At 37.8% G+C, this 15,912-nt stretch overlaps 1 protein-coding gene across 1 annotated transcript; it reads left to right on the top strand.

Moving 5' to 3' along the window:
- Positions 1-510: 510 nt before the first annotated feature.
- LOC104425513 (putative disease resistance protein RGA3) lies at positions 511-5,894 on the top strand. The gene is made up of 2 exons (XM_018865614.2): positions 511-3,256; positions 5,566-5,894. The coding sequence occupies exon 1, from the start codon at positions 676-678 to the stop codon at positions 3,115-3,117; it is 2,442 nt and encodes an 813-aa protein (XP_018721159.2). The 5' UTR covers positions 511-675; the 3' UTR covers positions 3,118-3,256; positions 5,566-5,894.
- Positions 5,895-15,912: the final 10,018 nt, after the last annotated feature.

The following is a 15,912-nucleotide window of genomic DNA, read 5'->3' as shown; positions in this document are numbered from 1 at the left end:
ATGTTTTATTATCAAATTGTTGAGTTAGATAATATCAATATGCAATTTGATTATTGAATTTTTAATTTATTTTAAAAAGTCTTTAAATTTTTTATATATATTCAAACAGTCCATAAATTATATAAAAATTGTTCAACATAGTCCCTGATCTTGAATTAATAGACTATATTAAGCAAATTAACTTGTTTGTCATGGTCATCGCTCTTCAATGAGCAACGGTGCCCTCTCCACCGCTTGTTTTATATCTTGAAATCGATTAATAATTTGTTTATCAGGCTTCAGGGAGAGAACTTTTGTTGCGCTATTTCTCGCTTAAATAAGAAGTAATGTTGACAAAACAAAGTAAAAGTGACGGTGGTAATTCCGAACCAAAATCAGGGTCGTCCATGATTCACGCCCTATATTCGAGCAAACGGCACCGTTTCTTGCTTAGCTACACCCATTTTCCTACGATGCGGTATAAACCAAATGCAAGACGTGAATAAAGCTGACTCGCGTGACGAACCAAACACATCGCAACGGGGGAGAGCTCAATCGCTATTCCGTACAAGGTCTTGGCCACATCTCACTTTCTTCCATAATCTCAAAACCTTATCCCAAACAAGGCCAAGACATTCGGGTGTTCTTTCCTCATCTCAAACCAAATAGCCTGAACCAGTTTCCTCATCGCTCAGCATGGCTGAATCACTCCTTTTCGGCATCGCACAGGGCGTGCTGAGGAAGATAGCATCGCCGGCGCTCCAAGAAGCTGTCGCTATTTACAACATTGAACATCAGATCCGCGAGCTTAGAGAGACGTTGATTGCTATTAAGGCAGTGTTGTCAGATGCTGAGGTGCAGAAGGCGAAGAACGACCGTCTGCAAGTGTGGTTAGATCGGCTTCAACATGTATTTTACGACGCGGAGGATGTGCTCGATGAGATCGAATGTGAAGCATTACGGAAGCAGGTTATAAGTCGCTATGGGAGTGTCAAAGGGAAGGTACGCCGCTTCTTCTCCATCTCTAATCCACTCATGTTCCGTGTGAAAATTAGTCATAAAATCAAGGAGATTCGGGAAAGGTTGTCCAAGATATCCACTGAAAAAAATCAATTCGATCTTAATATGCGGAGTGCTGACAATGGTGTGGGACATATGTCATCACGAAAAATGACTTACTCATTCATAAACAAGTTGGATGTCATAGGGAGAGATACTGATAAAGAAAAAATAATTGAGATGTTGATGCAGCCAGATGACAAGAACCTCTCAGTGCTTCCCATTGTTGGAATAGGAGGTATGGGCAAGACAGCCCTAGCTAAATTAGTTTATAATGATGACAGGGTGAAAGAGCAATTTGAGTTGCGACTATGGGTGTGTGTACCCGAGGACTTTGATTTAAAGAAAACTATTGAAGGAATTATCAAAGATGCATCTCGTCAAGATTTGAGTAACTTTGATATTCAACAATCGCAAAACTTTCTACAAGACATCATCAAAGACAAGAAATTTCTACTAGTCTTGGATGATGTTTGGAGTAATGACCGCAGTAGATGGAAAGAATTGAGAAATTTGCTAACTAGAGGAGCTAGTGAAAGTAAGATAATTGTGACTACTCGTAGTGTAGAAGTTGCTTCTATTATGGGTACCCATCCGGTGTATAATCTAAAAGGTCTTTCTCATGAAGATTCTGTGGCCTTATTCAAAAAATGGGCATTTGACGAAACGGAAAAGAAGCCACGTCCTTACCTTTTAGCCATTGGAAATGACATTGTCAAAAAATCTCAAGGAGTTCCTCTCCTTGTGAAAACTCTAGGGAGCCTTTTGTATTCAAAGGATGACGATGGGCATTGGAAACATGTAAGGGACAGTGAAACATGGGAGTTAGTGGAAGCAAAAAAGGACATTGTGCCAGTACTCAAGCTTAGCTATGATCATTTACCATCCCACTTAAAACGTTGTTTTGCAACATTTTCACTTTTCCCCAGAGGAGTTCAAATGAAGGGCCCTGCTTTAGCTAGGTTATGGATGGCTTTAGGACTCATTAGTTCAAAAAGGGAAAAATTAGCATTGGAAAATGTTGGTATTGAGTACATCAAAGAGTTTTGGAAGAGATCTTTGATCCAAGAAGTTGAGGAGTGTGGAGCAGAATTACTATTTAATGTACACGATTTGGTCCATTCTCTTGCAACGAGTGTGGCACAAAATGATTTCTCCATTGTTCGCTTAGATACTACTAAGAAAGGAGTTTGGTGCATTTCGTTCTCTAGCACTTCGTTAGAGGGAATCTCAAATTTTGATGGAGTCCCACCTTTTCTGAGAAAGACAACTTCAAAGAGGCTGCATGGCATTTATTTTCAATACCAAGTTAATGATGGAGTTATTACTAAAGAGTTTGCTAGAATATGCATCACCAAGTTTAACCACTTACGGTATCTGAATTTGTCATATAGTAGTTTTGAAGAGCTGCCAAGGTCCATATGTAAATTGAAGCAATTGAGATCATTAAGTCTCTATGGGAACAAGCTATTGAAGAAGCTTCCGGGTACCATTTGTGAGCTGCAAAGTTTGCTAGAGTTATCCCTTGTTGGTTGCTTAGAGCTACGCGATTTACCCAAAAATATGGAAAGACTTGTCAGTCTTAGATATCTATACATAACAACAAAGCAGAAGAGTTTGCAAGAAAGTGGAATACAATACTTGGAAAATTTGCAATTTTTGGGACTCAATGAATGCGCAAATCTCCAAGTTTTGTTTGAAGGCACTTGCCGACTAACTCGTCTTCGAGGGTTGGAAATTGTAGATTGTAGGGGACCAATATCTTTGCCTTTTGGGGAATTAAAAGCCGTAGAGTCCTTGAATATTGCTAGTTCCAAGCTCGCGCTGACCTTGGAGAATAAGTCCAACTTTTCGTTGAATCTTCATACTTTGGTAATTTATAACTTTGAACAAGTGATGGAGCTACTCCAATGTCTCGAAGGATCAGCCTACACTTTGGAGTCATTTTTAGTCTATGATTGCCTCGAGCTTGACATATGTTCCCGCATGGCTGCCCAATCATACACGTCTCAGATTAATTTACTTGATCCGATGTCCCAACTTATCATCCTTGCCGCAAGAAATCCAGTCCCTCACTAACCTCAAAGAATTATGCATCGAATACTGTGGAGAATTGAGCAAAAGATGTGAGCCTCAAACCGGCAAGGATTGGAACAAAATCGTCCACATTCCTCGAATCCAACTTGATTTGATAGATGTACAATGGACAGATGATTAGGTACGCCAATCTACCCTTCTATTTTTCTTTGTGCTTAAGTGTGATACAGTCATATATATTGAGATTCCCTCCTTTTATTTTTTTTCCTAACTTCCTCACTAGATGAAAATTAGAATAAGATAATGATGCATTATGCACATTCATAATACTGACGACTTTAACTATATGTGAACAACTTTTGACAAATCTCAATTTCCCAATTTCATGTGACGCATTAAATGTAAATATTGATTTCCTACTATGAAATCTCAAGTCCTCCTTTTACTTGGAAATTGGAACATGACGTAATGTTTTGAATATATACTTTTTCTATTGATGATTACTATTGCATTCTATAGCTACTCTCGCTCAACTCGATAGTTTGAATATAATTTACCAAATATTTCTGTTGCAAGTCTACTAGAAGGACCGGTTAAATTCACCAATCATTTCATAAAGAAATTGAGAAATATTTGTAAATTTATTGTAGAAAATGCACTTGCTAAAAATTTACAATTCCTTTGATTTAAAGAACATTTTCGGTTTCCATTTTTCTGCTTATTAAAAGAAGGAAACAGAAAAAATGTTTAAAAGTTTAAGCAAAAATAAAGATTTATTTCTTGCAACTTGAGTACGTAAAATAGGTGGTCTTCAAAAACCCCAATTTTCTTTTAGAACAAAAACACGGGGAATCCTGAAAGGTTATTTCGAATCTACATGTTTAACTCGGAAACAATTTTCCTCATCTTGATTTGACAATTTTTTTTAAATAATATGATTTAAGGGCTCGGGATAATCGTTGTTGCAAGACACTTGGCTTAATGCCATTTGTTGGAGTGTCAAATGGAGCCAATGAAAATGCCCACAATCAACATTAAAAAAGACGAATGATCTATTTTTATCTAATAAAAAAATTATTTATTTTAAATGCCAGAAATATGACACATAGAAAATCAATTTTAATTTAACTTTCCCACTTGAGAAAAACTAGTTTATCGATCTTATTACAGAAATACCGAAATGTCTTCCCTTAATTTGTTAAATCAAAACAGTTGCACATATCTATATTCATAATTCTTTAAGTGATGTGACTCAACTTCTTATAACTATTTCTAATTATGTTTTGCAATATAATCATTTTTTTTATTTCATTATCGCAATCAGATATAGATCATAACTCACACAATACAGCACATGAGAGTAAAATAGTACTGACAACATTCGTTTGAAATTACTATCATAATCGCACAAACGATGCATGTAAATGAAGCCATGATCATAAAAATTCTTTCCAAACTGCACAGTGTTTCTAAAATAGTAATTTTTTCGCATGGAACTTTTTAAACGAAAAAGAGATTAACGCATAATACTGTCATATGAAGGGTAATTGAGAGCAACTAAACCGATTTCATTTTATTTCTACAGTAGTTTAAATAACAAAAAGCATAAAGTTAAAATCCCTAAAATGCAGGCCCTTTTTTGGAACTTTATTGTGTATCAATTTACCTTCCCCTGTTTTTTTAATAAGATATAATAACATCAAATGGGAAAAGAGGAAATTTAATTGGCTGAGAATATTTCTACAAAATAGGACGTCATTTTCTCACAAGATTGAATATAGATAAATATTTATTATCATTTGATTTGGCAATAATAAAAAGATTATTAGTAATTCGTGTTGCTTTCAATAAAGTGTCCATCTATGAGATATTGATATTTGTAATTCCCGAGCGAGGGACGAGTTCGCCAGCTAGAGAACTAGGATGGTAATATGTAGGTCCTCAGCTCAAAAGTTTCAGGGCTTGTTTATTTTGGATTACGCAAAAGCAAAAGGTATATTTTTTAGCTTTCTCATAAAAATATGAAATATTTTTCAAATTTAATAAAATCATTATATATATATATGTGTGTGTGTGTGTGCGAATATGCGATTTAGATTAGAATTTATCATAAACTCTCCATTTTGATGTAACATGTCGATAGTAAGTCAAGATTCATTACTCCAGTACCATGAGAACTTTGTTAAAAGATAATGCGAACCATCAAACATGTAGGCACTTACGGATAGAGTGTGCACAGCATATAAAAAGTATAATTTCCGTATGTTATTCGAATGCAAAACAAAAACTTCTACAGAGTTTCTAGTAGAAGAAATTTTACATCCATAAAAAAGTTAATTTTTGCAAAAAAAGAAAAATATCTTGGTTAGTATAATATCATGGAATGACAAATTTGCATGACACCACAATAAATGCTGATGCGATGTAATGGAATAGATATTTTGAGCTCATTTCTTTTCTTTTCTTTTCTTTTTTTCATTTTGACCGCAGATGAACTTTCATGATCTATTTGCCGAGCCATGTGGTTCTCCACGAAGATTTGGACTTGCACTCGGCTAATTCTTCATCAATCTCATTTATTTTCAGAGATGAAAACAATGGTCATTTATACTGTACTTTTTTCTTTCTTTCTTCAAATGGGTGTTGTTCTTTATTACTTGTTGGTATCTGTATTGTGAATTTCTCTATGGAGAAAATGCCTTGTTCGTATTACATGAGACCAACTTTAACATTATCACCATTTGAATTGTCATAGAACGATATTTATTTTTCATTCGCTGATAGGGAATGAAATTGCGCCGCATAGTAAATTAGTGTCAGCAACTTGATGGTTATATTATTATACCAGTAGACTTTTTATCAAGTTTCTAGAGATGATGCATTTTAAAAAATCATAACTTTTTCGTTTTTAATTTGTTTTAATTCACTTCTGCATAGTAAGATAATGTTTTTCTTTTTTTTTTTTATCCCTAAGACTAGATCTTGACCATGAATGCACAAAGGCTTGCATCGACAAAAGTTTTTGTTATGCGCTGAAAGCCTTAGTCAGGTTTTAGTCTCCCAAGTACTTCTATTTGAACTCATGATCGTGTATGCTATAGTACCCTATAAATTCATCACCCCTTGGTCAATTTCATGACTGCAATGGAGCGCACAAAACTGCCCAAATTGGACAAATCAGTATCATTCGAGGCTGAAACGGGTTTCCAGCCTTGAATTGAGAAAACAAACAGATAGTTGTTAACCCACATGTCCTAGAAGAACCAATGGTCGACTCGCTCTATTATCTTAAAGTTCCGTCCATTGCTTGTAAAACAGCACGACCCTCTTAGTTTTTTTTTTTTTTTTTTTTTTAAATTGGAAAATGATCCTCTAATATAGCCATTATGATAACCTGCCAAAGATGAGAGGACGTTGGCATCCATCGTTTACAGTTCATGAAGCTCCGTCGATTACTCCTACTGTTCTTCCAACAACAAGAAAAGAAAATAGCTGGATCACTTGTTTTCGATATCACAGAGAGTGAGCAAAGCCAGCTTAACTCGCATGCCCATCCCAAGTCATGCTTGCGCTCTTTGTCATGTTTCTTCACTAATTACTTGATTAGGGGATGTGGTATTAGATAAGTAAAACCTTTTACAAACTGAAAACGAGGTTAATTTCAATTGATCATAGATATTGGCCCATAAGGAAGAGCAGCCACAATCTCTCTCAGGATGTTAGGCCAAATATCTGTATCAGTAGTCAGCTGCTAATTATCTTCTGATGATTTGCGTGGTGGCTACGATTTTTTGCTCTGAGTACTGGGAAACAGAGTGCTCTGTTCCTATAGGTTTCCATGTTTTGGAACTTGGGAGCAGAGTACTCTGTTTCTTTGGGTGTTAGTTTTTTTCCAGAGAGATGGGAGTCTTTTAGAGGTTGTAGAGGATCCGAAGACCGGAGGAGAAATGATTGTGTTGCAACCGGTGCCGGAACACTTATCAAGCGTTTATTGAGTCTTTAATCATCCAAATGGGCATTGTCGCGACCCAATTTTTCGGGGTGTGAACCACCTAGGGTTTGGCTAATGGATTGTTAAGCCTAGACTTAACTCGGGCTCCTCAAGCCCATACCAATTCATGACTTAGATTTGAAGTTTTAACATGCAATTGATTTTCAACTAGAGTCGCCACTAATCAATTTATGGTAGGTCGATTAGACACCTAAGTAAAATAATGGGAGAATTATTTTACTTTTACGAACCAGAGATTATGGAGTACGGGGACTTGGTTATGTTAGATTTCTCTAATGCCCTTTCGGTACCATTCTTTTAATTTTGAAAAATGTTTGGCAGGCAGCTTGAATTGATTTTAAACTATCTCACTAACATGTAAGGTGTTCATGCAGGTGCGCAAACCACCAATTTAACACCCAATAAAGCAATTAAATAATGCATGACTTACCTCAAAGCTACGAAAGATCTGCAATGTTAAATTAAAATCCACATCAACAACCCTAGATATGGTTTCTAATTAACACGCAATTTTTTTTATTTTGTTTTCACTTAATTAATGAAAATCATGCAATATGCAATGCATGCCACTAATTTAACATGAAATGATATGACATGGCAACATGACTTAGCTTATATGACCTAAGCAATATGACATAACTAAGCATGTAATTAAATATCCTAAGCATGAGATGATTTATTCTAAATAATTTTTTTTATTTTCCATGAGATTCGAAATTAAAGAAATGCAACACTTAAATATGCAATCTAAATTAATCTAATGACCTAATCTAATGACGGGCAATTTCTAATTAGAAATGAACCTAACAATAATCACTAAATGACATGCAAATGACATTTTTTATTTTGAAAATGCAATCTATCCTAGAAATTGCAACTAATTTATCCTAAGACAAATTTTATGAAATTTGAAATGATCTAGCTAGATTAAGATTTTATCTAATTTAAACTAGGGATTAAGTCATATTAAATCCTAATTTAAACTAAGACATTATCTAAATCTAAAATGCAATTTATCTATAAAAAATTATCTAAATTTAAAATGAAACATGCAATTCTAATCTAATATGCACAATGATTTTTTTGTGTTTTTCTTTAAGAAATTCGAAATTAAAACTAACATGCAAAACTAACAACCTAAATTATTGCACTTTCTTTTTGGATTTTTTATTTAAAAATTCGAAATAAGATTGCAATCTTAAATATGCAAGATAACAACAAACCTAATCCTAATTAAGATTTTTTTATTTTTTATTTTACGAAAATAAGATTTGACTCAATCCAACTTGACGATAACAAATCAAATAAGATAAGATTGATATCTAAAATTGGCGAACCATATTTGCGCATGAGATCGGGTTGATCAATTTTAAAATTAAATCCCGAATCGAATCTCGAGCTTGAGATTGGATTGTCGATTTTTGTAAGGGATTGCGAGTGGATTTCGGCGCGAAAATCGGACTATCATCCCTAGCTTGAGGGACTTTTTCATGTCGGAATATCAATCATACATTTAAGGAACAAGTCTACTAAAAAACTATAAAGGAAAAATAATAAAGACTTCAAAAAAGAGATAAATAAATAAATAAATAAATAAACTACCTAATTTTCCTTTTTTCTTTTATTTTCCCACAAAGCTTGCTCGTGCAAGGCTGGTCACTGAAGCAGTGGATCAGGAAGCTGGTTGATTAGTCCGGCAAGGGCAGTGGCTGTGGTGGTGGATCACCGTCAACGGAGGTCACGGTGGTTGGAGCTCCGGCGAAGGGACTCGGTGGCTGGTGGACGCAGCTACAGCAACTGGTCACGGGTCAAGCGGGACAGGGGCGGCACGGGCGAAGCAATCGGCGTTCGGGCACCGGCGAGAGGGTGAGCAACGGCGTCGGGCAGCAGCTCCGGAGCGGCAGATCGGGGACGGAAATCGGTTGAGGCGCGGTGGGCTTCGTCGGTCTGGTGGAGCGGATCGGCGAGGCAGCAGCAATTTCGCGGGGGTACGGCGAACCGGCTCGGGATCTGCTGGGTCGCGGGTTGCAGACGAGTCGCAGCGTCGGATGGCAGAGGGTTGCAGGACGCGGCGGTGCAGCGGCCGCTCGGGACCTGCTGGCGTCGCGGTTTGCTCGCGGAGGAGGTGCGGCGGGGCGACGTCGGACCGTCGTGGGTCGGTGCGGGCTGCAGGCGAATCACCGGCTAAGGCGTGGCTGCGTTGCTGCTCGGAGGCCGGCGTTCGGATCTGGACCTGCTGTCGTCAGGGGCCGCGAGCAGCAAGCAAGGAAGGCTGGGTCGCGGCTATTGGCGTCGGACGAAGCGAGCTGTCGGAGCGGGGCTCAGGCGCGGCGGAGCTTCACGGGTCGTCGAGTTGGCGCGACGATGGCTGGTGGAGACCGGCGGTGTGAGCGCAGCGCGGGTGAAGAGAAACTGGCGATTGGGGCAGCGAAAGTGGGGAAGATGATGAACAGTGGGAGTCAAATCACCTCTGCTTTTTACTTTTCTCCTCTCTCTCTCTCTCTCTCGTTCTTTTTCTCTGCCCCCTGTGTACTTTCTGCAGCTTCTCTTTTTCTTTTCTTTTTCTGAAATTTTTTTCCAGAAAGCCCCCTTTTGACGCTCATACGCGGATGGCCTTTTATAGGGAAGGAATTGGATTTTCAAATTATTCCTCGAATCAACATCCGCAATATTTTTCACAAAATTCATCCCTTATTGATAAGGATTCGAGATTAAGATAAAATTTTCTCTAAATCCAAATCTTTCAAAACCAAATCGCAATATTTTTTTTTACCCATCTACCCTATCCAAAAAGATTCATATCTCGAAAAAATTTTAAAATATTATATTCCCATGAGATAATTTTTAATTATTAAACAAACACGGGCTTGGGCCAACCTGCTCGCTTCGTGGGCCTGATCCATCTAATTCGAACTCATCCGCCACCAGTCCAATAAAATGCAAAAAATGCAAAAAACAAAATAAATGCAATCTAAATCTATATGCTATGCAATTAATAAAAATTAACCCATAATTTCCTATGCAATAAATAAATAAACTAAATCGTCAAAATTTAGGTGTCAACAGCTTGCCCCTCTTTGAAGGTGAGCTCGTAGAGGTTGTATTTAAAGACAAATTGAAACATAAATTTTGACCATACACATGCCATGAATGAATGATTTTTTTGTTGTTGGAAAATGAATTCCATTTTAAAATGCAATATATATGATGCATGAAAATGCTAATGCAAATGTATGATGTGAAAGGAAAGAGCGTACCTATAAATTACTTACCAGTCAATGCGGTAGAGCATCTTGAGGTACATGATCAATCTTTGTTTACTCCACAAGTACCCAACTCTCACTTAGGTTCCTTGAAGAGTGTAACAGGTAATAGATTGAGACATTGAGATTGAGAAGAACATTCACATCCAAAGTGAAATGTTCAAAGAATTGAGTTGAGACATCCAAATCCGATCGAGATGTCAAAATTTTTGAACTCGAAATACCTAGATCCAAACTAAGGTATAACAAGAAGGATCGAAAAACATTTACATCCAGAGTGAAATGTTCAATGAAAAGAATTAAGACATCCGATCCGACTAAGATGTCAAGAGTTTTAAATTCGAAATACCTAGATCCAGACTAAGGTATAATGAAAAATGTCGAAAAACATTCACATCCAAAGTGAAATATTTAGACGAAAATAATTAGGACATCCGCATCCCAGTCGAGATGTCGAAATTTTGAAATCGAAATACCTAGATCCAGACTAGGTATAACGAGAATAGTTGAAAACATTCACATCCGTGAAATGTTGAATGAAAATAATCAAGACATCCGGGCCAAGACATCGAGATGTCAAGAGTTTGGGACTCGAAATACCTATACCTAGACTAAGGTATGACGAGGAAGATCAAAGAACATTCACATCTAGAGTGAAATGCTCTAACGAAAATAATCAAAACATCCGGTCCGCATCCATGTCATGATTTTGGAAGCTCAGATGTCATGATTTTGAAGCTCAAAATACCTAGATCCAGACTAAGGTATAACGAGAAAGATCGAAGAACATTCACATCCAGAGTGAAATGTTCAATGAAAAGAATCAAGACATCCGGGTCCAGACAGAGATGTCATGATTTTTTAAAACTCGAAATACCTAGATCCAGACTAAGATATAACGAGAAAGATCGAAGAACATTCACATCCAGAGTGAAATGTTCAATGAAAGAATCAAGACAAAGAATGGAGACATCCAGATCCAAACCGAGATGTCTAATTTTTGGAAAATGGTAAAGAAACTTACATCCGGATCGAATATCTTACCTTCAAGGAGGGTAGAGTGATCCAAAGTAGTTGGTGTTACATATCCAGGACTCGTACTTTTCTACGGTCACCTAGCATTGCAACATTGATTATCTGACCAGGACTCGAACCTTTTCTCAATCGCTTGAATCTGAGGAAAACTTCTGGGGGACAACTCCGTCGAGTCGAGTGTCGGTGCATTTGAAAGGGAAATACCTGTACAATGACAAGTATTTAAGGTATGGATAGAGATATACTTACCTAGTAACATCATCTCTATTCCTAGGGGAAATGTCTCCCGCAAAACATTGTCATAGGAGAAGCAATATGCATTTATGATCACAAACATGCATTAATTTAAGGGAGTTCATGCACTGTGATTTATATCAAGCTTGCATCACCTAACTTTCCATTGGGAAGATTTCACAAAAAAAAAAAAAAAAATGTTCCAATTTGAACACATGAGTGTCATGGATGTGCCAAATGGGGGACCTCTTGGTCTGAAAGGACTTTTCACTCATCCTCATTAAAATGGGTTGTTTTATCCTGACCTTTGATGCAGGATTTTGACAGTCACTTCATCTCACCATCGTCATGCCGAACAAGGGTCCGAGTAATCTCGCAAGTGGTACGAACTTACCAATCTGAGAGGTTTTTAACAGGGACCGTAATGCGGGCTTGGTCAACGGCTTAGCAAAGAGACTTTTTGAGTGAAAAAATGAATGATATTTCACCATCATCTTAGGGTTTACAAGCCAAGAAACATGAGAAATGAAGCAGAAATTATCTTACTCGCACTTTTTCAAGCGATGCTTTCAAACATATGAACTTTTACGTTAATTCAAGTGCCATAATTTGAAGAGACTTTGTAAGGGACATAACGTAGGTTGGTTCATGGGTTGAGAAATGAAATGATCATTTGGCTCAAAAAGTGTTTATGGGGGTCAAAGTTGGTGATCATCTTGACATTTCCAGCAAATTTCACCTCCATCGTCAAAGATTTTCTTCACATCACAACTCCACTTGATTGCAACATCTCAACATTTGAGTTTTTTTTTTTTTTTTTGGTACCACCTTGTTGGAGATACACTCACTTCATCAAGTGTTTGATTTTTCTTTGGGCATTGGTCTTGCTTTTACCAGACACACTACTTTTTCATGCCCCATTTTTGCACTCTTTTTTTTTTTACAAAGTCTTCATTTTTATCAGCATTGTAAACCATGCTACTTGAGTGGTTTGATTTTTCTTTTCTTACCCCAGTGTGGGGGATGATCACCAACTGGGTTTAATGTGAAATGAATTCATAGGCTCAATGGGGCTATGCAATGGATAAAGTGTATAGGATAGAGAAAGAACTGTTCTTCGTCATCCTAAGGCACTTTAAATTATCGTACAAGTCACACTATAAAAGCAATACTCGAAGATTGATGCAAGTACGAGTAAGAAAATTCCTATAATTTATTTCAAATATTGACCCAATATGAGACGATTCTTGACAGGGATAATTTAAAAAGCTCTTCATGTGTGTGGGCTTAAAGGGCTGAACAATGGATATACCTGGAGTGTTTTGGGTAGCAGAAGAAACTGCCTCTCATCACCTTGGTTGATGTACCCTTTGCGAGATCACCCTTTTCCTCATAGGAATGGAATTTTTCCACACAACTCACTAGGGGTTAGTATATGAAATAGGGCTTGGAATTTTTTCATCATTCCAAAGTATCCCATTTCACACATTCAATCCATCTCACACAATTCATCAAGGAAGAAAAATACAAGATTTGCAACAAATTTGAACAATTCAATTCACTGAGGCAATTTACTCATCATTGAAATGCTTGCAGCTCAAATTATGACATGGCAAATTCTATCATGGATTAATACTTCTTGAAAGCATTAGAATTTACTGGAGTTTGAAAACTCACGACCATCCATTTCTGCTAGGACCTCTTGGAAGTATCTTCCTTACCACATATAGGTTGTAATTTGGAGCAAACTTGCCCCCAGGATTTTCCACCGGAGAATGATGGTTCTCTTTTACTTGACCCAAATCTTTTTTCATTGCAAGTGCACTTTAAACTTGTTGATCACAAGTCAAGTTTATGATCATTGAAACTTGATATGCTATTCTCAGATGTCCCTTGTCATAACAAGCTATAGAATCATGCTCTGAGACAAGAAGCAAATGAGTCAGACCAACAAACAGGTTTAATCTGCTACAAGCTTTGGGAAAATGTTTTTTTTTTTAGCAATGAAATGCTTTTGTTTTTTGAAAAAGTTTTTGGGAAGAAGCATGAAAGAGTCCAGCCCTCAGGATTTCTCCGTGGATGATATTTTTCTTTTTCATGGTTGGATATCGTCATTGGACTGGTTTGGTATACTCCATCATGCCCTCAAAATAAGACTTGTAATTTCATTGATATTCATCAATCAATTACATTTATTGAATGGAAAATGCGAATTCAAGTCCTAAAAAGAAAGTGAAAAAGAAGAAATCGAAAACAATCGCTAGATAGCGATAATAACTCCTAAAAAGCGATAAAATTCCTAGAAAGTGATAAAAATTCCCGCAGGGAAATGTGCAAAAGTAATAAGTTACTCTTGTGGGTCGGGGCCCATTTCTTCCAAAGGTCCTTCATCAATGGCATTCACCCTATCCTCATGCTCAAGTAGAGGATTCTTTTTGACATTCGGTTGAGCGGTACTGAAGGCAAACGCTTTGGTGTCCAGTAAGTTTTGGACCTTATGTTTCAAATTCAAGCATTCATCAGTCGAATGTCCTACTTCCCCCCATATGATACTCGCATTTCTTGGAGGGATCGTAGTTGGAAAATTTTTCAGCATTGGTCGCTTTGGCTCATAAGACAGCAACTCCTTCTTTTGAAGAACCTTTAAGACTTGGGACAGAGGGCCAGGAAGAGGAGTGAATTGCCTCTTAACATATTGTCGAGGGGCAGACGGTCGGCCTTCCCCTTGTTGGTTCTTAGGGACATGAACAACTGGAGGCTTGCTAGATTGTGCATATGTGACATTGACTTCCGTGCTTGGTTCTTTGTCTTTTTTCATGGTGAACCTTTTGCTTTGATTGGTTGGTTCATTGAACCATCCATCTCTTAGCCCAAATTCAATCTGTTCACCCACCGGGATAAGTTGGTTGAAGTTCTCGACGTATGTGCTAGCCATTCGGTTGCGAAACTCAAATGGGAGGGTCTTGACGAACAACTTCATCAGCTCCTTGTCGGCCAGGCTCCGGAGTGACTTGAGCGGCCAGATTTCTCCACCTCACAGCATATTCCTTGAACGACTCGCTTTTCTTCTTCTCCATCCGCTCAAGATCCTCTCGGGAAGGTGCAATATCCATGTTGAACTTATATTGCTTGAGGAATGCATCACTCACTTCATTCCGTGTCAAGGAGGTTTACATTCTTCATTATATACCAATTCCCGATGCAGCCCAATCAAACTAGCATGAAATGATTGAATCATGAGGGGCTCATTCTTGACATATTGGGCCATGCGTAGTGGTACATCTGCAAATGAGCTTTCAGGCAGGAAGTACCATCGTACTTCTCGAACTCCGGCATCTTAAATTTCTTTGGCATCTTGACTTTCTCATACACTAACTAGTCGAATGGAAGTGAGCTCTGTGATCCTTGCAATTGCTTCACTTCTCTTCTAGCTTTGCAACGCGCTCATCTTGATTTGTCTTAGGAATGTTATCAAGCTTGGTCTTTCCAACAAGGACAACGGTGGGTCATCTTCCAGCCCAGGCATGTCGTCGTCAATCGTTTGAACCTTGTTTGCTTGCTTCGGGATAACTACTTCAGGAAGAGCGGGTGCAGCCGTTGGATTTGCTTGGAGGAATTGGAGTTGATCCGTCACAAGCTGTATAGAGGCAAGTACTTGTTGGAGTTGAGTCTCCACAGCGGACATACGATCACGCATTTCAGCTTGATTAGCCATTCTAGCTCTTAATCGAGTGATGATGGGAGAGCATGAAGGATCTGTTATCACCTAATCTAAATGAACGAAAATATGTAAACACAAGGTGTAAATAGAGAGCCAATCCATGACAACAATCTATTTTAGTCAAGAAAAGTTCACACATGAAAAGGATTTCCTAAAAATGGATTAAGAAAACAAAGACATGGGATGCCCCGAGTAAGGACGAAATTTCCTAAACATGAACTAGAAAGAGCCAAGACACAAATTGAAAACAAATTTCCAATTTTTCAAATGATTCATTGCATGGCAAATTCCTCATTTCATTCATAATTGACAAATGAATTAAATCAATGATTGACCTAAATTGTCATGGACCAACCAAAAGTAGGACAAACTAAGTAAATTGCATAGTATAGGGATAGAAGACTTACTTCACCAAATAAATGGCAGCCACACAGACATGCACATGAGATGTGAGGCTCGATTTCTACTCTAGATAGGCTTAGCAAAGTGAAGCCACAAGGATGATTAGACTAGCTACGGGCGTGTGGACTAAATCGGATCCTCATGACTCCAGCTTGGTCAAAGAGCCGACC

This window comes from Eucalyptus grandis, chromosome 11 (assembly GCF_016545825.1).
Source record: "Eucalyptus grandis isolate ANBG69807.140 chromosome 11, ASM1654582v1, whole genome shotgun sequence".
NCBI classification, from domain to species: domain Eukaryota; kingdom Viridiplantae; phylum Streptophyta; class Magnoliopsida; order Myrtales; family Myrtaceae; genus Eucalyptus; species Eucalyptus grandis.
The sequence above is the reverse complement of the archived record's forward strand: the minus strand, read 5'-3'. Positions and strand labels throughout refer to the sequence as shown.